The sequence below is a fragment of the Perna viridis genome, chromosome 8 (genome assembly GCF_037379345.1).
Source record: "Perna viridis isolate PV_CMFRI_1.1 ecotype Kerala chromosome 8, ASM3737934v1, whole genome shotgun sequence".
Lineage (NCBI taxonomy): Eukaryota > Metazoa > Mollusca > Bivalvia > Mytilida > Mytilidae > Perna > Perna viridis.
In genome coordinates this window covers 48267864-48290304 of record NC_142452.1, presented here as the reverse complement: position 1 = coordinate 48290304, position 22441 = coordinate 48267864, and the positions used below count along the sequence as shown (strand labels likewise).

At 32.3% G+C, this 22441-nt stretch overlaps 1 protein-coding gene across 1 annotated transcript; it reads right to left on the bottom strand.

Annotated features, from left to right (window-relative positions):
- Positions 1-1919: 1919 nt before the first annotated feature.
- Positions 1920-18183, bottom strand: LOC148610796 (nuclear receptor ROR-beta-like). Its single transcript, XM_088596170.1, has 7 exons — positions 18090-18183; positions 15008-15377; positions 13022-13163; positions 10996-11525; positions 7494-7722; positions 5918-6142; positions 1920-4118 (listed from the first exon to the last, which is right to left on the bottom strand). The coding sequence occupies exons 2-7, from the start codon at positions 15329-15331 to the stop codon at positions 3868-3870; spliced, it is 1701 nt and encodes a 566-aa protein (XP_088452296.1). The 5' UTR covers positions 15332-15377; positions 18090-18183; the 3' UTR covers positions 1920-3867.
- Between the last annotated feature and the right edge of the window lie 4258 nt (positions 18184-22441).

Genomic DNA, 22441 nt, shown 5'->3' with positions numbered 1-22441 from the left:
TTCATCTGTGGCAACATCTCTTCAGCACCTGCGTACGGAGTTTTCATATCACAACTCATACGTTATTCTAGAGTTTGTAGTAACTACGCAGACTTTTTGTATCGCGCTAGACTTCTCACAGTTAGGCTTCTGGAACAGGATTATGTTGCTACAAGATTGAAGTCGTCACTACAGAAGTTTTATAGTTGCCATCATGAACTCGTGGATCGTTATACGATGTATCCATCTGCACCATGAAAACATATTTGTTCATCGTGTCATAGTTTTCCTTTCTTCTTTCGTCTTCCCCGGACTATACTTTTTATGAGCAACTCGGTGGGTGTTTCTAGGAAAGCAGAGAACGCTTAACTTCCGGTGCACCGGTCCACGCTCCCAGTTTTAAGTGGAGTCCGAGTTGCTCATTTGCTTTTGTTACTTTGTATGTATGACTTTAGTTACTTTATGTTCTTTGTTGTGTATGTCTGTTTTCCATGTCTGGTCTTTGTCCCTAGATTACATTCTTTTAATTACCACTATAACCTTGGTTCCCTCGATTACTCTTTCATGTTTGGTCTTTGTCCCTAGATTGCTTTCTTTTGATTTGCGATAGCACCTTGGTTCCCTTGATTACTATTTCAATTATATTAAAACATGAAAAAGCTATGATGAAGTAAAACTGATTCCTCAAGTCACATTATGAACTTTTTGCCAATAAAAAACCAAAGTCAACTCCCTGCAAAATTTTATTGCTACTAATCATTCGCTTATGTTGAATGGAATCAACAAAAAATAGATGTGCTATCCTGGCGGCAGGTCTAAATCTTTTTATTCAGTACAACCACAAAAAAGTGGTCTCCCTTGACCAATTTCTGTGAAAATCAATACCAACCAATTTCCAGACGACTTAGAAGGTAATTGGTCAATAGAAGGAAGGGGTATCCAGACAACAAAAAGTTGTGATGGAGGAAAAACGGACAGATGAAATTCTGGAACTTCCCGAGCAAATTGCAAAAGCCACAATACAAAATATGATGAAGATAAGTCAGGTACTGCATTAAATCAAAATTATTACAGACTAGTCCCTGCTCCATTTCCCATCAAAAATTGATTTTATTGATTTTTTGATAGTATGACATGTGACTGATCTGATCATGGTTGATAGATTGGTTCATGCATATTGCAGAATTTCAAATGGAACGAATGCAATATATTGCCATATGAAATTTATTTTCAAAATTAAAATATTAAATCCACATTTTATATTTTATTTAAAAAAAAACAACTGTAAAATAAAAGAAATGAAATTTATGTCTATATCTATATCATTTAGTAAATATGAGTAAAAATTGAAAACTGAAACAAACAAATCCACAAAATATATTAATTGATCATCAGCCATGTGATTGAAAATGAAATAGTGAGTACCCTGATGTCAAGTGTCAAAGGTTAGTACTGTAAAGGTCAATATAATATATACAATGTAATTACACATTATGCAACTTCCTGTCATGAGGTAATTGGAAAATATAATTTTGCTACTGTATAAGTAAATACGGTATTTTTATTTTCAATTGGTTCATTAAAATATATCCTATACCTTTTTATTGGTTCTGTAAAATAATGTGATTGATTGGTTGATCATGGTTTAACTTCATATGGCGTATGTTTCATGCATTTCAGGACGAGTAAAATTGTAATAGATTATCCACATCAAACAGCAGTCAACTCTGACACATCACTAGATATCCAAGTAAACATCCACTTTAATACCTGTGTGGTTAGCAAGGAAGCAATGAACACCAATTTTTAAATCTTTGACGTAAATCAGAATGGCATGAATGCGCTATTTTCTGCTTGAGGCAAGCACTCTACCCTGAGACCATCAAGACAGTTAAATCAGATAATAAGTCAGTTTTTGAAATTAAATAAAAGAAAACAGATTTTATAGTTAAGTATCTATATACTTTCTAGTGCAATATCTAAAGTTAAATGTAAGTATTTGTAAGAAGCAGGAAAAATGGGAAAAAAATCAGAAACATGGCAATACAATTTCACTCAAGGATGTTTTCACTATTCTGAAAGACTTCATCTCTGCATCACAAGATTTGCTCAGAATTTTTTCAATAGAATGTAAAAAAATGAGGTTTTGACAGATTTATATGTCCTTGAAATGTTCATTTTCAGCGCATTTCAATGAAATAATAACTCATTTCACCAACATGATATGTAAAATCTTATCCTTTTCCCTTAATTCTGATGGTGCAGGAAGTCAAATTGAACTTTCAAAATGGTAGTTTTTTTTCATTCCTTGTTTCACCTACTGCCCAATTCTTACAAAGAATGATACATAATTTCTGTACTTCTTCTCTCCTACAACATGTATATAGAAAACAGCATCAGAGATATAACTTTTGTGTGTATCTTATCCCAAAACTGCCATAAAGGGAGGAATAGTCTTTAAAAGCTCTAATTGGTCTGGAATACTACTGAAAATAAATCATCAAGTGTTTAAAGTGTTAACTGGTAATTTTGAGATCTGAATCCATAATAATTGAGAAAATGTAAGGACTGAATGTTACTGCATTAAAAGGACAAAAACTGCTTGAGATATACCACAAATCATATTATCTTCATTTTGACCCTTTTTTAAAGATATTGTGTCAGCAGCCAAGAAAAAGCTTAAAGTGAATCATTAGTAACCCTAACCCTTAATACTTAAAGTGAATCATTAGTAACCCTAACCCTTAATACTTAAAGTGAATCATTAGTAACCCTAACCCTTAATACTTAAAGTGAATCATTAGTAAATAGCTGATCATATAGGAAGAACTGTTTTTGATGAAGACATAGATTTTCAAGGTGCAAATATATCCCCAAAACAACAAAGTTTTCAATTCTCACCAGTGTTTGTGATACTAAAGCCATAAACCATAAATTTTCATAATATTTATATATTTAACTACTTTTTGATAAATTCTAATGTTATTACAACAAATTCTTTTTTTTGGATGGGCCGTATTCAAGGACTAATGCCCCTACTCCATTTTTATTAATCACTACTGTCTTTGTTCTTGTAAATTGCTTAAATGTGTCTAAAAAAATTAAATTAAATAAAATATTTGTTAATGATTTGCATATACATGTAAGTCCATTATGGCAGCTCAGCATTAAATATATAGAGTAAATATAAATTCACATGTGTCTCTGTTAAAAGGTCCACTATACAGGATAAATTAACACACCAGTTCATGACGAAAAGAACCTGTAGTCAATTTCACAAAAAGTTTTAATTTCAGGGATGATTTTATGAGGTCAACAAACAAAGTAAAATTGGAAAAATCGGAAATAAAAAAAATTTGTAGCAACCTAATCTGGATTTGAAATAGCAGAATTCTGCTAAATAGCATTTAAAAAATTATCACTGAAAATTAGTCTTATTTTATGATGTAATACTAGAATATTGTGATGTCATAATTTATGATAAACTATCCAGCAGATCCAGACTTTGAAAAGGAGGGTTTTTCAGAGGGATTAGAAAAAGTGGGGTTCCAGGCTAATTTTTTTTTTATTTTTGGCTGAATTCCGTTTGTCATTAAAAAAACTTTCCAACAAAGTAGGGTTCTGACCCCTGGAAACCTCCCCTGTGTTCCCCACAGTGAAATTTCACAGATATTGTGGTGAACACATGGGAGGATCTCTGAACAGTTTAGCTAAACAAAATTAGAATATTTCGTAACATTTTGCAAAAATGTGAAAATACAGTAAAAGAACATTTTTCTTAAAAAAGAAAAAAATCCTGATGCTAGATTTTTCTGTCTCTTGACAGGATCATTCTTCCTTTTTTTATGAGTAGTGATTCTACATGTTCTATAAACAATAAAACAAACTTCAATCATCTTCAAAGAGGAAAAATCCTAATGCTGGAATTTTCTGTCTCATGACAGGATCATTCTTCCATTTTTTATGAGTAGTGAGAAATTCTTCTGTAATGTTGCGGAACTCTATAAACATGTCAATCAGTTTACGGAAATATTCTTGACTCCTCTTCCCATGATGCAATTTAAAACAGGTCATCAACTGTTCAATCAACCATAACTGAATTTCTTCCACTTTTGAAGGATTTTCCAAATTTGCACGATCTGTCAAAGAATTTTATATCATACAATTTAAACTTCAGTTTTCATGGAAATAAAGTGAACATTTTTGTTCATTCTCAGCCATTAATTACTAGGTGGTCATTTAATTTCCAAACAATAGTTGGCCTTTTAATACTTGTATTTTATGTTTTTAGTTTTAATTGGCCCTTTTAATACTTGTATTTTATGTTTTTAGTTTTAAACAAACTAATGGGAAAAAATCAGGTCACCTAGAGCCTTTGTTGCAGCATTTCTCTATTCAATAGGTTACAATGTATTGTCCAAACAGGTTATCAGATGTCATTATTGGCAATAAAATGTGTGCTTCTATTACCTGTTCAAAGTTAACAAGTTTACCAATCCCTAAATAAACATTTTTAACTTTTTTGTCAAGATATTGAACATGAGAGTTACCTTTCAAATTCTTACCTCTAAATGTAACAGTTAACTATTAAATTCTTACCTCTAAATGTAACAGTTAACTATAAAATTCTTACCTCTAAATGTAACAGTTAACTATAAAATTCTTACCTCCAAATGTGAGAGTTAACTATAAAATTCTTACATCTGACCTCTGAATGTGAGACTTTACTTACAATCTCTTATTTCTTAAAATGATATTTAATGCACATGTAAAAATCAAACAGTGGGTGAATCAAAGTGAACCAAAACACACAAGTCTTTCCATGAAACCATATTCAAAATTTCATCTGCAAAGCAGAAGTGGCATTCATTTCTTTTTTAAGTGTTAGTAATTTGAGGTATAAATAATATGAAATGCATTGCAATGTCACCATTAAAGGGAGATAACTCAATTTCCCCCTATTATTCTACAGTAACTTTAATTTTTCTGTATCCTCTGACAAGAGGAATGCAATGTTGATTTTTTATTACTAGACCATTAACTATGTGCCAACATTGTCAAATTTGTATGTTTCTTCTAATCATTATTCATTTTTCTTCAATTTTGCCTTATTCTTTCAGATTCCAGAACTTAAGTACCATTCTGTATCAGGCAATGTGAGGCTCATTACTTTTCCCAATTTGGTCTTTTTTTGTGACAAACATATCAAGTAGTAGTCTTTCTAAAAATCAGATTGAAGGTGATTCATGCATATCAAAAACCCACTGAATTAAGTTTTATTTCTTGTTCAGAAACACTAACTTACATGTATCACATAACCAATCTTAGTTCTTCATTTGGTTGCTGTACTTTTGAGATAAAAATTACAAAGATTGTACATGAAATTGGAGCTTTGCAAGAGTTATCATTCTTGATTTGGTTCCATTTGGTTGATTTTAGTAGGGGGTGAATGTAAGATTTTCTAAAAAGTGCAGATCTGAATGCAGAAATGAGTATCGTTATGTGAATGTATAGAATATGTAGACTGAAAAAGCATTGTATGTTTGGTGGGTTTATCTTCCCCATGAATTACTTTACCATTGGGTGTGTCTGAATTTTAGACTGGTACTTTTAAAAATACATCCAGAAAACAACCAAAAACCTATTTAAATGTTTCCTATAGCATCTGTAAAGTGGATATAATTTGATTGCTTATATAGTAAAAAGTGGGTGAAAAATATCCCTCCATTTTTCCATAGTGCATTTTTCCTAAATTTGACCTATAAATATCTTGAAATTGCCCACTTTACAAGCAGTTTGATGATTATTTCTGGAGGGTAGGAATTATAAATACTTGGAGAATGCAATACAATCTCTTCTTTCTTTTCATGTGCCACATCTTATGCTCATTTTGCCTCATTCTTAGACAGAAATTATTTAATTACTATCAAAGTCTTACCTCTAAATGTGAGAGTTATTCCTAAAACTAAAGCTTTTTCCATCTGAGTAAAATCAAACTGCTTGATTTTCCGTGTGAACTGGAGCCAATTCACAAAATTGTTTTCATTCAAAAATCCACAGAATTGTGTCATATGATAGGTTTCACCGTCATAGTTCATCATAATTTCTGTGTTAGGGTCAAACGCCTCATGACTGCTTATCATGAAAAATTCAAAACGAGATTCTGAAAAAAAAAAGAAAAATATAACAATGCCATCAAAAATTAACATTCAATAAGCACATGAAAGAATACCATAAAATTTGTGACTAAAAACATATATCTTTTTGGTGCATCATGCCGCCCTCATCATGGATTTTCCATTGAGTTCCAACTTGTTTCAACCCAGCATAAAGGTAGACCATACCTAATACTTTTAGTATATAGATTTTTCTACTTCCTTACTTACCTAGAACAAATATACTATAAAATTCAAATTAAAAACAAAGGTCTCCGAACTAAATTTCAAGATAATTGAGCTTCAATTTAGGCAGAATTTACAACTTTTTGTATAAATTCACTGTTTCGCTTACTATTAAAAAACTGGTATATATAATTTCTTAAAAATGTGTATAGCAAAACACTTATCTGACATTTCATATTTTGAAAAAAAAATTGGAGTCACCAAAGATTTTTTCTTGTAATATTACAAAAAACTAAAATTCCCATTACATTTTGTATTAAACATTTTCCTGCTAATTATCACCCCTTGTTAGAGGGTTTTTGAAAATAATATTAATAATTTTACCATAAATAGGTTTATGATAAAAAATCTTTTTGAATCATTAAAAGATATTTTTGAATCATTTCAAGCACTATTGGCTCATTGAAAATACATACTTCTGTATAATTTTGCAAGATGACAAGAAATGAATGATCCATGTAAATACAGAATATTAGGCAATTGTTTTTGATACTGGCTTTATTCATGGATATCTCAGGTAAAGCTGTTAGGACAAGCCTGAGATACCACGTGAGAAAGCCAGTGTTAAAAACCAATTGCCTAATATTCTGTTTATAGGTAATTTATAGGTAACATTTCATTTCCATTTTTTGTATAAAAACAAAGTAAAATATAAAAATCAAAATTTTGACCTTGCAAAAGAAAAGTTTCAAATGACCTTTTTTATCAAGATGAGCCAATGTCATTTAACTCCACTGTGACGTTACATTTTTTGACACATGCCTGGTTTTAAGCTGACCTGTTATTTTTTGTATCAGGGCCAGTACGCTGTGACAAGCATTATTGATCTTTGTATATCAAAGAAAAATGTCAAGAATTACCAATAATAGCTTAAATCTACCTTAAATTTCATGTTTCATGTTACCTCTTGTTTTGGTACTCATTTATAAACTTTTACAACATCAGACTTTTATGAAAGCTGTTAATTGCAGGTCTTTCAATAAATTATTCTAATGAGTAGGTAGAGTGTCCCCATTAAAATCTTTCTGTACAGCTGGGTGCCCTTGAAATATATAAATTACCATGCCTTTAGATACATGTATTTTTGGGCAAAACACTAAATGTACTACCCACCTTTTAAGAGAGAAGCCTGGTCCGAGACAGGCAGATCCATAAAACCTGGAATGACTTTAGCAAAGTCGATAAACCCAAGAATTAATGTTGTCATGGTCTTATTATGATCTTCGAAGAATTTGTGCCTGTTGTCAATATCAATTCCTGTAGCTTCAAAAATGGCAGCATGTTCTTCATCGGTCACACAGTTCAATGACCCAAATAGCTGCTTCTGTAACTGGTACTTTTTCTAAAAGTAGATAATGTACATGTATGTATGATTATTATATGTACATTTAGGGGTAAGTGAAAGTAAAATACATATTATTTGGCAGACAATGAATATAAAGGCAATGTTTTATATGGAATAAATATGTGCTGAACTTTGGGTATATGTACAATTTTTGTCTGTATTTTTAAGCCATGCACATGATAATTCAATACACTTTGAAGCCAGGAATTCCCAATGCATTCAATTTTAAATCATGGAATCCAATTTTTGGGGCAAAACAGAAATTCACTAATCACTGATAGTATTTACTATTCTGTATTTAGGTTAAATACTGGTGCACCATATCTGTTCTTTTTTTCTATTGATAAACCATTCTCTCTTAAGGATGCAATTAAAACAATTTTAGAGTATTGTTGAAAAATAAGACTTGTACATATACAGGTAGTACAAATGTATATGTACCAAGCGTGGGACGTTGAAAATCCTCCATTAACAGGTAATTTAGAGGCAGAAATGAGCAAAATCTTCCCCTAGTTTGTGGTCAATTCTCCCATTGTTCTTTGACATGAAGAAGTTTTGTTATATATATTACATGGACAAAAATGTCACTATTGTCATTTCAAAAGAGAATTTACTAAAACTTTTCTTGGTCATTGATGTCTAGATAAGGTCCTGTTTTTAAATATCTTCTAAGTTATCATCTGGAAACTAGCTGGAGACAGACAAAGGGACAGATGGAGACTTTTTGGAGGGTATCACATTATACCTCGCCATTTTGTGTGGAGGGAAATAATAATATGTTAAATCCTGACTTATCTTATTTTTTAACTTACAGTACACACAGAGATTATAGATTCTCAAACTCCTATTTTGGTGTCACTTTTCGGAAATTCCAAAAAATGAAAATCCTGAAGTGATCATGACATACTTCCTCCAAAAGACAATAAAATACTCCCAGCTGGGAGTTTTATTTTGCCCTGATTATTCTTTGAAGTACCACCTACATCCTGTCTTACCTGTTGGGTGAACATGATTACAATACACATGGTAATAAATTACCTGGAGTGACTCCGAAATACTCATAAAAAGACAATAAAATACTCCCAGATGGGAGAAATCACTTGGAGGATTTAAGGAGTGGATTCTGTAAAACTCTGTGATCCACTGGACACCTAAATAAAAGTAAGAGAATCCTCCCTCTCTGGGTGTACTGTAGCTACTATGGAGAGATTTAAAATCCTTATACACTACTGTCAATACAAATATAAATTTCTCCACTGTCCAAAGTGGAGATATTATGAGTGGAGTCACCATTTTAAAAATTGTTTGTAGTTTACTACTTCTGTCTTTATACCAAGGTATATTTAATGGTTCTAGCAGTTTAGAAACATTTCTCATTTCTGGACAGAAAAAATATTACTAAGTAAAGAAATTAAGCAGTTTTATTCTAGTTTTTACTTTGGTGTACTCACAGTGGAGAAGAGAAATTAAAATTTTGAATGACAGTAGTGTACATGTACATGTAGTAAGGCATAATGTACAGTAATTTTACTGTAAACACTTTGCTATACATGTACCTCCAATTCACCACACAAAGTTGAAATTGTCCATATTCATTAACGTATATGCTCCATCTACATAAAGTCAAATGCCAAATTTTAAATCATTCCACTCATTGGGAGTTGAGAATATACCAAAGCAAGTCTGACAGACAGATATATGGCCAAAGTAATTCCAAATATACAATGTCCCACCCAATAGTTTAGGGGAAGGTATACATGTACATGTACAAGGTATACCATACTCATTTTGAGTTTGCCTGAAATCCTTCCTTGATAAAAGGTTGATATACATTTACAGGTGAAAAAGGCCACCTTATTTTCCTGAAAATTGATGTTTGAATCACAGCAAACCTTTACTTGGTGAACAAAAGTGTTAAACCTAAAGTCTAATTGATTGTACATGTATTTATAACTTATCTACACTGCACATTTAAGTCATGAACATTGTTACAAAAAAGCTGATTCTATTCAATTTATAAAACCAGGAAGTAAATTACCAATTCCACATGAAATACAAGTGTTTGCACCAATGTACACCCATGTAAATTTTTGGTAATCTGAAGCATTTTTTTCATAAGAATTTCATAAGATTTGTTGTCTATGTTCGTGCAGGCATCACAATTTTAACACTTTTTTACTGAAAACTTGATTTTAAACTATGCTTGACTTGTCATTACTCTACAAAAACTAACTAAAAAATTCTAGTATGGTAACCTTGTTGAATTACATTAAGTCCTCAACAAAAATGCAGATAGGCAACATTATATTACCGTGTTTAGAAATTAAGCTTAGATGGGGGCAAAAAACATCACTTAGTGTACCTAGTCTGCTTGACCAATCAAATTGTTTGAAACTGAAGATTACCAAAAAACTTATTTTGTCAAAAAAATACCAAAGCGTCATGTTTAGGACTCGTTTTCCATTTGCTATATTGTGCATATCATACACAATATAGCAAACCGAATAAAAAAACTTAGAAAAAAGATTTGAAGAAAATATCAAGGATGACAATCCCTTGGTATATTTAGCATGTACAGAAAGCCAGAAAAGACTTACCCAATTATTGAAATTCTGTGTTAAGTTTAAGTTTCAATTTCTTTACTTAAAAATTATATTTTGTTACTCAACCTACATGTATTTTTACATGTATTATTTCTATTCATAATTGAAGGACGCTATACCAATTTTCATAACAATATAAATAAAACAGAACCTTTAACACTTTGAAAATCATCATTTCTCAAATTACACCACTAAAATTTATATTCTTTGAGAAAATAAGTAACCCCAAAAATTGAGTAGCAGTCTTTTTAAGAATCATGCAGATTCTGTAAAATGTGATATACCTAAAAAAAGTCTACATATTTTTATTTTTGTTATGATGTTGCTTTATAGGTCTATATGATGAAATGTATAGTTATTCATTCCAATCTGTCTGCTCTTAGGAGATAATTCACAAAAAAAATCCAATAGTTTCTGTTGTATTTTAGTGTCATTTACAGAGTTATCATCCTTAATTTTGAATTCTACAGTGCATTTTATATGTTTTTTTTACCCCCTGTGAACATGAGTTATATGAAAAACCATGTTACTTTCTGTTTACTATGACATTTAGACTTTCCAACCATGAATCACATTTTGCATGATTTTTATGTTGAGGGCTACTTAATTTGTATAGAGTACATGCAGGAGTATCCTTGACCAGCAATAAAATGTATTATAAACAAACCTGTCCTTCCTGCAATATTGCCTGTATTTCTTCTTTGCTTTTAGTCTGTAACGGAGTCAAATTAGTCATGGCTGACACTAGGTTACTTAAGATCTGTGGCCAACACTGTCGAGGCATGTCAATACTGGCATTAAACAATGATCTATACCTCTGCCCACAACCAAGGTAGTCAATTTTTTCTGGGCATGGTTTTTTGTCAGCCATTGGTGTAGGAATGTCTCGCTGTGGATTACGAGAACTTGATGCTAGTATATTGCTAAACATGTCACAGCTTCCTTTTTCATTGACCCTGTCCCTGCCGACATCTGATGTCCCAGGGTTCCCTGGGTCGATAGATTGACACGCCACCTCTGTTTCAATGTTATTGTTAGCTTCAGAGTTATGAGATTCACAATGTAGGGCACTATTCTGGCTTGCTGCTTCGGCAAGAATATCAAGTCCAGCAGATAGCATGGTTCTTTCATGTATTTCACGAACTTCCATTATTGTTTTCGTTCTCTCTGTCAGTGTGTACCGTCCCTGTCGAACAGCTGAAAGTAACAACAAAAAGAATAAACAAACAGAAAATAACATAAATGAAAATTCATTTGAACTTCACTTGAAATTTACTTATATACAAAAGGAAAAGAGACTATCTATGTCATTTATATAGATTATGAATAAAATGGGTATTATTACTGAGCCTTGTGGTACTCCAGACAAAGTATTGCAAAGATCTGATGAGGAAGTTTTTATGATTACCTATCAACTGAACTTAATACGAACTCTGTCACATATTTTATTTGCTCTTTTTGTGTGAAAATCACATAAGATCTGTGTGAAAATCATGGGGGATAATTTGGCCTGTGTACCTCTTGAACTGAGTTACACTGCCAATCAGGTGTTCCCTATTGTCAAAAATTGTCAATTTTTCCCAAATATACATTGATGCTTGTATAATGTTCCTTCAAATTTGCCTTTGACGTGCAAGGGTGCTATTCTACTTTGACCTGGATTACCCTGCCCTTCTCAAAATCTTCATGGAACAGTAAAATCCCACACACTTGAATCGCAAAAAGAAGGTACATCATCCACATAAAATACTCTCACACTAAGCTGTGAAATTGAGTTATATGATGAAAGAAAGACACACAAAATATGATTACAGTACCAACTACATTACACATGTATAGGATTAAATACAGTTTTTCCAGAATTTACCAATCCATAAATTCAGCCCATTCTCTTACAAAAAACAAATAAAAGTTTGTTCGACTTTTATGTCAGGTTTGATAGTGAATGGTCCAATTTTAAACATCCACAAATTCTGGAAGAACAGTGTTTAATCCTTATAATTCCAATCCCAAACTGAAATAAATTCACCATTTTTTTTTCAGTGAAATTGACATTTCAAATGGTGCATTCAACAGACAATATGGCAGGGGGGTCAATTTCAATATTTGAAGAAATCAATGCATCTGATAACCATATTCTATCAAAATATTTGCATTGAATACAAGGAATTTACAATGCAAAAAATATATGAGATAAAGCAGATACCAGTAGTACCGTTGTATTTTTGTTGTAGTGGTGGTAAACATGTTTATGATGTGTACCAGTACATGGAATTTACACTGCTATAAAAACTACATGTATTATAGCTAAGGTCATAAAAAGTGAACAATCAATCACAGTGCACGAAAAAAGGCATATGCTTATTAGATTGGAATCATAAAACTATAAACATTTTGTTAAATACAAACATTTTAATATCTAATTTCGAAAATTTTGTCAATTTTAATTATGAATCATTAAAATTCACCACAACTACACCCTTAAAATGATAAAATAAGAAAAATGGACAAACAGATGAGCAGAAAGACAGACCAATATAAGCTTTGTTTGCCAGTTGTATAAATCATAAATATACCTGACAACTTAGCTCAAGACACTCACAAAACAGCTATACATTATGAACAATACATGTGCAATAAGTCTGCTTTAGTCTAATTGAGACTGATCACTGTCATTACTGCAATTTTCTTACCATCCCTCGACATGCCCACCATGACACATTTTTGCATCCTGCATGCTGAGCAATTTCCTCTTCGTCTATCTGTTATCTCACATAAACCATCTTTCATACATTTGTATGGCTCTTTCCTCTGTAAGTAACGTCGGAAGAATCCCTGAAAATAAATATATTGTCTATATCGGTATGTCACAGATTCCCTCTGAGCTACTAATTGTGACGGGGTGGTCCTAGCTGATCTACATGAGTACTTACTGAAAAGCAACAATCTGAATTCCTAATAGGATAATTAATTGGAATGAGTGAATAACCAAAATATTATCACAAGGGCCGAAGAACCCCGAGATGTAATGAGTGTGTGGAACTTGTTTGGTGCACAAGTTAAATCCTCAAGTGTCCTTGGCACAAGTGATCATATTTTGTTTATAATGTTAACCAATTGATTATCCTATTTATTACATAGATTTCCTTCATAATTTATCAGTACTTTCAACACAAATTTTAAAATCTTGTGACTGGAGGATTGACATCAAATTTGTGACGTTTTGGCAGGAGAAAGTACGAGGGTTAAATTACAGAATTTATTTCACAGTGTGAATTATTTAAATTTACTACACTGGGAACATTCGATAAAACACTGCTATCTATATAATAATTAGATTTATGTACTCTCACTATAGAGTCCTCTAGGTGGTTTCAGTCAACTGCTGTGTCCATATAAAGAGTTTTTGAACTGTTCAGTTTTGTAGGGTGGTTTACATGTAACTACATGTAGTGCTATGTAGTCGTTATGAACTTGATTGTCAAAGATATTTTTTGGTGACACAGTTTTGTACGATATTGCTTTGACTTATCTTTCCAGTATTGGGAATGTAATAAGAACATCTGAAGGGAGGGCTGGTATCTGCCCCTCAACCTCTTTGAAGAAAAATGTCAGCCATTGTTGCTGGTTCTTGCAGCAACAAATTTATAATCATATTATTTAAAGTTCCATAACTCTGAAACAAAATAGGAAAGCCATGAAAAAGTAACTAATCCTGACATTGTCCAGTCCTTTGTTCAAATTGGTGGTAGTGTGAGGTCGGAAACCTCCAACCCTTTTTCACTGACACAATAATGGGACTTCATTTGGAATTTTCTAAAGTGAGCCATTGATTATTTTCCTTGGAAAAGTTTAAGATCTTCCAATCTTGAAAGTTAATTTAAATTGTGGTGGTGTAATTTTCTTTGAAAATTCACCAAGAATTCCTGATATCAATATCATTTACATGTACAGCAAAGAAGGGGTAAAAGATAATTTGTATTTGTACAAGTACATCCATATTTTTTTCAATATTTTTGTAATGTTAAATGGTTCAACCAAACAATGCTCTCTCTGAATTATATTATTATTTTTTGAGTGAATAATCTGCTTTTCTAATCAAGAAGTTCTGGAATATAGGAAGAAATGGCATTTCGTTTTTGATAGCAATTTTATGACGAGGGGAGACTGCTAGGGTGAGCCCTGATATTAACCGTCAGTACATGTACATGTATCTAGAACAAAATGACATTTATTCCTTTTATCAATAATTTGCAATTTAGTAAAGAAAATGTTGCTTGTTATCTGTTATTTGTTCAAAATATTACCCAAAAGTATTTATTAAATGTTGGCTATTTTATAGGATGACCATTGATCATTATGATTTGTGATTTGGTCCATAGAACCAACAGCCTACCACCCCACTCAGAAAAATTGTTCTTACTCCATACCAACCAGTTGTCACCTTAAATAACACGTTTGGTGAAGAAGCAGTGATTAACAATTTTTAGTCTTTCTCGTGACTTGGCCAGGAATCAAAACCACAATCCCCGATCATGATGGCCACCATGCTACACTAAGACCACCAAGGCAGGTCTGTTTAACATTGAAAAAAAAAATCCAATGATACTGCGGTTATTTGAGTATTGTAATACTTAAGTTATTACCAGCAAGAAATATAATTTTGATCTTCACGTTACCTTGCAAGCTTCACAACTATTGACACCATAGTGTATCCCTGAGGCCTTCCCATTACACACTTTACATGGAGGTAACTCTAAAGGAGTAAAAGTATACCCCAACTGTCTCTTTGATTTGGATGCTGAAGATTCCAGTGGACCTTTTGAAGGACTTCCTGCTGTTTTTATGGGAGGTTGACTAGGAGTTTGTTCTTCCTGCTCCTCTGCATAACTTATGACTTCCTGTGCAACAGATATAACAACTTCTTCAGCGACAACTATCTGAGGGCCTCCATATTCTATTGTTTCAATACTAGCTGTTTCCTCTACATTTTCCTCTTCCATTTCCTTTAATGATGTATCATTTCATTAGAGAATGCTTAATTGAATTCTGTAAAATTAAAAAAAATAAACATATTAAGTGTAGGAATATTTAATTACAAATGTGTAGTAAGGGACTCATGAATGTTAAAAAAAACACCAAATTATAAATTATAAAATTTTCCCTAAAAATAGAACCATATAAAGTTAATACATGTTTGTTTATGTATGGTACATGTACACACACTTATGTACAGTACATGTACATTGCACACATATAAAATGCACCAGTAGGGTAAGGGTCCTCTGCTATTCTATAAAGACCTGCCGAGTGCTCATAAAAGTCAAGTATGACTTTTTATGAGCAACTTGGCGGGTGTTTCTACAAAAGCAGAGGATGCTTACCCTACCAGTGCACCTGGTCCATGCTCCCATTTTTAGTGGAGTCCGAGTTCATCATTTACTTTTGTTACTTTGTATGTATGACTTTAGTTAATTTATGTTCTTTGTTGTGTTTGTCTGTTTTCCATGTCTGGTCTTTGTCCTTGGATTATATTCTTTTGATTTCCACTAGAATCTTGATTCCCTTGATTACTATTTCAACATGTAAGCTTCAGCAAGGATGTGGAAATCTTAATTCTAATATGACATGCTTCAAAGAACTACAGCCATGGTAACAAAGTGATAAACACATGACCAACATTTTGTGCAACACATAAATTTTGTAGACTGCATCTATTAAAAAAATATGAAAAAACTACATTGTAATCATTTATGTTGTTATTTAAATTAAAAACAATGCGACATGAATGGCCAGCCTATGGTAAAACAATGATAAATAGAGTTTCTATGATTTGTTTCTTAATTCTACCATAGATGTAGAGAAATACTATGTAGCTTGTCTAACATATAAACATGCTAAAGAAGAATAAGTTTTTCTCATGAAATCTAAAGAAACCTTTTCAGAGCAGGACGCATGTACATGTATCTCTCACAGAAACATTTCACTGCTTTGTAGTTATAAGTCACTCACTTGTATATTTTTATTTTGGTCAAAATAACAGATACATGCGCATGTAATTGTACATGTATAACAGTCTTTCCGAAGGTTTGTCGGACCATTGGATATCACAGGAAAAAATGTGACAGGACCAGTAAAAAAATCTGGAACACCAGACTGGAAGCCCGGAAAATTTCCGATATCAGTCATTCTTGATTCAGGTCAAAATAGCCGGTAAAACTTGGTTCGACCCTGAAAATAGTATGTCATTACAGGACCAAATGTCCTGAAAAAAAGCTGAACCTTTGGAAAGACTGGTATAACTTGCTTCTAAGTATTGAGTAAAATATACATTTATAACTGCAACAATTACATGTACAAATTGTATATACATGTACATGTACTATTACTGCCTATACAAACATGCAAAATGTACCAGTAGTATAGGATACTGCACAAATACTAGGGAATAAAATCCAGAGTAGAATTTTATAGTGCTTGAGTTCATGAATGCAATATACAAACACATGTACATGTACATTCTACAAGGGATAATATTCCCCAATATTCATGCAATAACCCTTTTCTTGTATGTCAATATAATTTAGTCTTGTTTAAAATGAACTTTTGTCACAGATTATGTCATAAATTTTAACTATAGCACTAGTGCAATATTTTTTTCAAGAGTAAAATTTAAGAGCTTTGAGGGTAGTCTAAATAATCATGGAATTTGCTGAGGCATTTTTATGCTTTACTGACCCTAAGTAGTTAACCAACCATATACAATAAAGCCTCCATTGGTAGAAACCCTATGCTTTGAATGAAAAAAAACATATAATGACATGAAGAGCTACATGTATAAATAAACTAATGGGAAAGATAAGCAAGTCATAAATGTACATGTATTTGCTAAAGAAAGATTTCTCAGGAAAATTTACTTAGGATACTAGTGCTTATCCAAATCATACATGTACATGTATCTAGGTACAAATGTAATATACTTCCATGTCTTAACTACATGTAAGTCATGTTAATTGAAATAACATGTATATATGCACATTGTACATGTACAAACAAATGTACATGTACAAAATATACTTGTATCTAGACAATATACTTCCATGTCTTAACTACGTGTAAGTCATTTTTATTGAAATATAAATAATAACAAATAAAAGGCAAAATTTTAAATGTCTAAATTTTTGACAGGATTTAGGATTAATGCATAACCGAAGTTCAAGAACTAGATTGATGTACCAAAATCAAGCATGCCCCTCAAAAGGTTAATAACTATCACTAATCTTTATCTTTATCAAAACAAAAACAGCCACTTTTCATATGGTTTGAAAACCTGAAGAAATTCACATGTTTAAGGAAAGCAGTAGAATAGCCAAACTAATCCTTATAATTTGTTTCTGCCAAATCAATAAAGTAATTTCCTCATGCAGTCATGGAGTCACTTTCGTCAGTGTGTAAAATCTTTCATTCATTCATTCAAACGTACAAACTGGTACTATATTAACAATCTGTAGAGAAAGAAAATAGAAGTCATACCATTATAGAAAGTATTAGGAAAGTTTTTTTCAGTAGCTGATATTATTTTAGCACGGGACAGGACAATAAATCGTCATCGATTTCTGAAACGCCATTTTCGAAATATTTTTCCTGGAACTCCCGCTAAAAAATGATTAACATTGACCCAAACCGTCGGCAGTTCAGTAAGTATTAAGTCTCCATGAAGAGCGTTTGCTTTATTTACTTGTATTTGTGACATTTTCTTACCTATAAACGATTGACGACTGTATCCATGCTTTGTTGTCAGCGAAATGACCTAATTCCTGACTTCCACCTTGAGAAACACTCGATTTTCTACTGTGCGTATTCCGGCCAGCGCCCACCAGTCCAGTGCATATATCTCTGTATGTACGTGTATATTGTCTCATTGGCCTTAACAAAAATACAACTCCAAACTAATCCTAAAGTGTTAAAAGATTGAATTGTGAATTTGAAGACTTGAATCTTTAACAAATGAGAAAAAAAATCTGATATTTTTTAACTATACAATGACAAACGAATTGCTTGAAGTTTACCAAAATTCAGATGTTCTGTAAATTTTGTACATTTTGGTCACTTTACGGTCATGATCATATTCCCAAGAAACAACTTCATATTTAGTGAAAACATTCATTGTTACATATTTCACTACATTGTGCATGTACATGCAGATCATCTCTGTTTCTCTATTCACTAATCGTCTGAAATATTACTGCTCGGACGTTAAACCCAACAAACAACAAACAAACATCTAAACGTCTAGGCTTACTCCTACGTAACGCAAGAGGTTGGAATTCCGTTCCTCCATAGGATGGCACAATGTCAGAAAATAGCTTGCCAGACAGCATCTAGCACTGCTTGAATAGTTTAGGCCATGTTTTTTTTTTTTCGATTTTGACTATACATAGTACTTAAATGGAATCATAACAACCGTGAACGACTTGACCTTATTTTGTTTTGGCCATGCAGCATTCTTTTTTTCTTCTATATTTTTGATTATTTCAATCTTGTCTCGTTTTTCGAATTAATGAGCTATTGTAATAACAGTATTATCCAATGCTATACTGTATTTAAGTAGCACTCAAGTCAAGAATCATGCAAAATGTGATACAAGAGGGGCGGATCCATGCAGGATTTTATTAAGGGGAGGCGTAATTACGAAAATCAGTATAAAAGGAAATCAGATTATGACATGTTTAATGAATGAATATGATAAATTGCCATGTTCAATACAATACTAGTATTTCTCAAATTAAGAAAGTTTTTTTTCTTTGAAAAACAGGGGAAGTCCGCCCATTAGCCCTGACCTGGATCCGCCCCTGTCCACAGTTTGAAAGCCTCTAGGTCTATATCGATTATTTTTTTCGATACTTTGTTTAAAATGTTTTAGTAAACAGAAATTAAGATGTGCCTTTTTTATATCAATCTTGGTCTTATGAGATATGAATTATACAGATTGTATAGTAGAATAAAAATTAAGGTAGTCTAAGATATCGCTGCAAATGATACTAATACACATTAAAAACTATTGGATTTTTAGACGTGAATAAGACAAGACAAATTTGAATGAATAAAATAATATATTTCATCCTATAAACCCATAAAGCAACTTAATAAGGAAAATAAAAATGCACCCTTTTCTATGTATATTACATATTACGGAATTTGCATGATTCTTACAGAGACTGCTACTTAGTTATATTGCTGCTACATGTACCAGTCCTTGTGGCAGTTTCAAAAGGGGTTTGGGATTGGAAACGCCCGTTATATTGACAAATTTTGTTAATTTTGTGCGAACTTAATGCTCTTAAAATCATATAAATCGTAACTTATTTATTGGTTTCAAAGTACTTAAGCACGACACGAGAAAATCAACATGCTTGAATACATCAAACAGTTCAAACTTTGAGACGTTTATTTTCAACAGAAGACACACAATTAGCGTACATATATGCAAAGAGAACAAACTAACATATGATTAAAAGGGAGTGTCTCCGCGTACACAAGTTAATAATTATTGTGTACTCGGAGCCTTAGATTCTCCATGTACACAACCAATTAAAATACTGTGATTTCATTGGTCAAGAACACTTTGTTATATAATGCACATGACGACTTTGACAATTAACTGGATAATCAACAAAATTTCTAACATCGTAATATATGTCTGTATGTCTAGGGTAATACACAAAATATTTAAGTGTAAGTGTTTGAAAAAAATCAGGCAAAATTTAGAAAATCAGAATCATGCATGTCAAAACCCCATTGACCTGACAATATGATTTCACTCGAGGATGCTTTCTTTATTTGAACAGACCATTATTTGATCTCTGCATCACTGGATTCGCTGAAATTTTTTTTCAATAGAATCTTAGAAAAATGAGGTTTTTGACAGAGTTATCTGCCCTTGATATGTTCATTTTCAGTGCATTTCAATGAAATTATAACTCAATGGTCCAGCATGATATGGAAACTGATAGTGCAAATAGTCAAATTACACTATCAAAATGACGTTTTTTTCATATTATGTTTCACCGACTGCCTGTTCCTTACAATGTCTGACACTTAATTATCATATTGTAATGATCGCTTTATAACATCGATGCACACCCAAAATCGAACATTCTTTGAAATAAATGTCAGAAGCTCCCATCGAAAATCTTTCAAAAAGATAAAATTTAAAAAAACATATACAGACTTTCCATTTGACTATTGCCTAGAGTTTGCCAGTTTGTAAAGTTATCATGCAACATGCGTCTTTTCGCCAGGAAAGAGTGAACATGTTCTCAAATTCAGCTTCTCAGCAGTATTTTTCTTTCAAAACTTTTAATTTCGAAATTGACTGAATTCAGTTTATTTTCGACTTCGTTTACGCTAGTTCTTTTGATTTTACGCACGTGAATGTCAAACAGAGGTTAAAGGGTCACATGTTTAAAAAACATTTTTTTTTAAATTGCAGGTAAAAATTGCATAGTTGAAAAGGTCTGATGTCTTTGTACTGTTGCTTGATACAGAATGTTCAGTAATACTTTTTTAACAGTTAATTCTATAACAATTAAACGTGATTTTATTTAAAATTTTGTGGTTGAAATTGACCTAGGCATCACTCGAAATCTTGCTTTGTTAAGCAGATATCATATTTTATAGTAGCATTCACAAGCATCCGCGATCAAGTTTCTACGCACAGACCATGGTCAATGGAATGGAGTGAAACGTGAAATGGAAAGGATTAAAAATAACCATAAAATACAAGGTTTATCAAAACCAGCATGCAAGAGAAATTTCGCATCTTTCATTTCATTTAAAAGTCCGTATAATAAGTTCACACTATTGTACGACATGTTTCATTGTACTTTTTGATCACGTGGTGACAGTCGAACGGTCGCCAACCATCCCATGCGAATTAATTTCTTACGTGACCTTAGGAGAAAAGTAATCTCACTGGTTCCCAGCTGCAGGTTAATATCATAAGTGACCCTAGGATCGCTATATCTATATATGTTTGTGAGAAATTTGTGCAACAAAAATATTACTGGGTTGCCACTTTAAGGAGAAAAGTTGCTGACGCTGAACGGCACGCCATTCGGGAAACAGTTTTACTACTTGTTTAAAGGTGGGTAACTTCACTAAAGCATCTTCTAATGCACACATCATTGTTTCTTCATAAATCCTGTATGAAAAAGTTTTGATTATCTTTGATTAAGTTTTTTTTCTACACCTGTGGCCGTTAATTATAATTAGTACCATTGCATCCTTCACCTTCATCAGCACCATGTCAAGTTCTGATTTGTTTTTAATTTGCCGGATTATTCCAAGACGTAGATATTAAACATATGTTCTTGTGCAGAAACGTACCATTATTTCTGCGAAAATGTGATGCTAAATTGTGGAAATACGATGCAGCATATATGAATATAACAGGTTTTGTTTTATAATATACCATTTAAATAATTATCTACGTCTGTAAAAAAATGTCTACTTCATGAGTACTGTTACATGTATTTGATACTTTTGAACAAATTGTGCCATTTTTTTTTCAAATACCTTGAAAGAGAACATCAACTTAAAATCATATGTAATAATATGAAGTACATGTATTATTTCAGTCATTCTATATTTTAAATTGACTTGACTTGACTTTTTATGAGCAACTCGGCGGGTGTTTCTAGAAAAGCAGAGGATGCTTACTCTACCGGAGCACCTGGTCCATGCTCCCAGTTTTTAGTGGAGTCCGCTTTGCTCATTTACTTTTGTTACTTTGTATGTATGATTTTAGTTACTTTATGTTCTTTGTTGTGTATGTCTGTTTTCCATGTCTGGTCTTTGTCCCTGGATTACATTCTTTTGATTACCGCTATAACCTTGGTTCCCTTGATTACTCTTAAATCAGATTTAATTTATAAAATATTGTAATCATGGGAAACTTTTTGAATCGTCAATGTACAATAATTGTAGTGTTCTTTGCACCGAGTTACGTTATGATAAATAGATAAGAAACTATAATTAGCTATTTTCTGATGCTGTGTCCTTTTTTTTGCTATTTACAACATGATTATAGTCATGTTACTAACTTAAGAATG

What these genes read in the sequence shown, in the direction of transcription:
- LOC148610796 (XM_088596170.1), bottom strand. Translation starts at nt 15,331, where the DNA reads ATGGAAGAGGAAAATGTAGAGGAAACAGCTAGTATTGAAACAATAGAA. An exon ending in GGTGGGCATGTCGAGGGATG is followed by an intron (nt 11,526 to 13,021) that starts GTAAGAAAATTG and finishes TGTTACTTTCAG; the next exon opens with CTGTTCGACAGGGACGGTAC. An exon ending in CAATATTGCAGGAAGGACAG is followed by an intron (nt 7,723 to 10,995) that starts GTTTGTTTATAA and finishes ATCTACTTTTAG; the next exon opens with AAAAAGTACCAGTTACAGAA.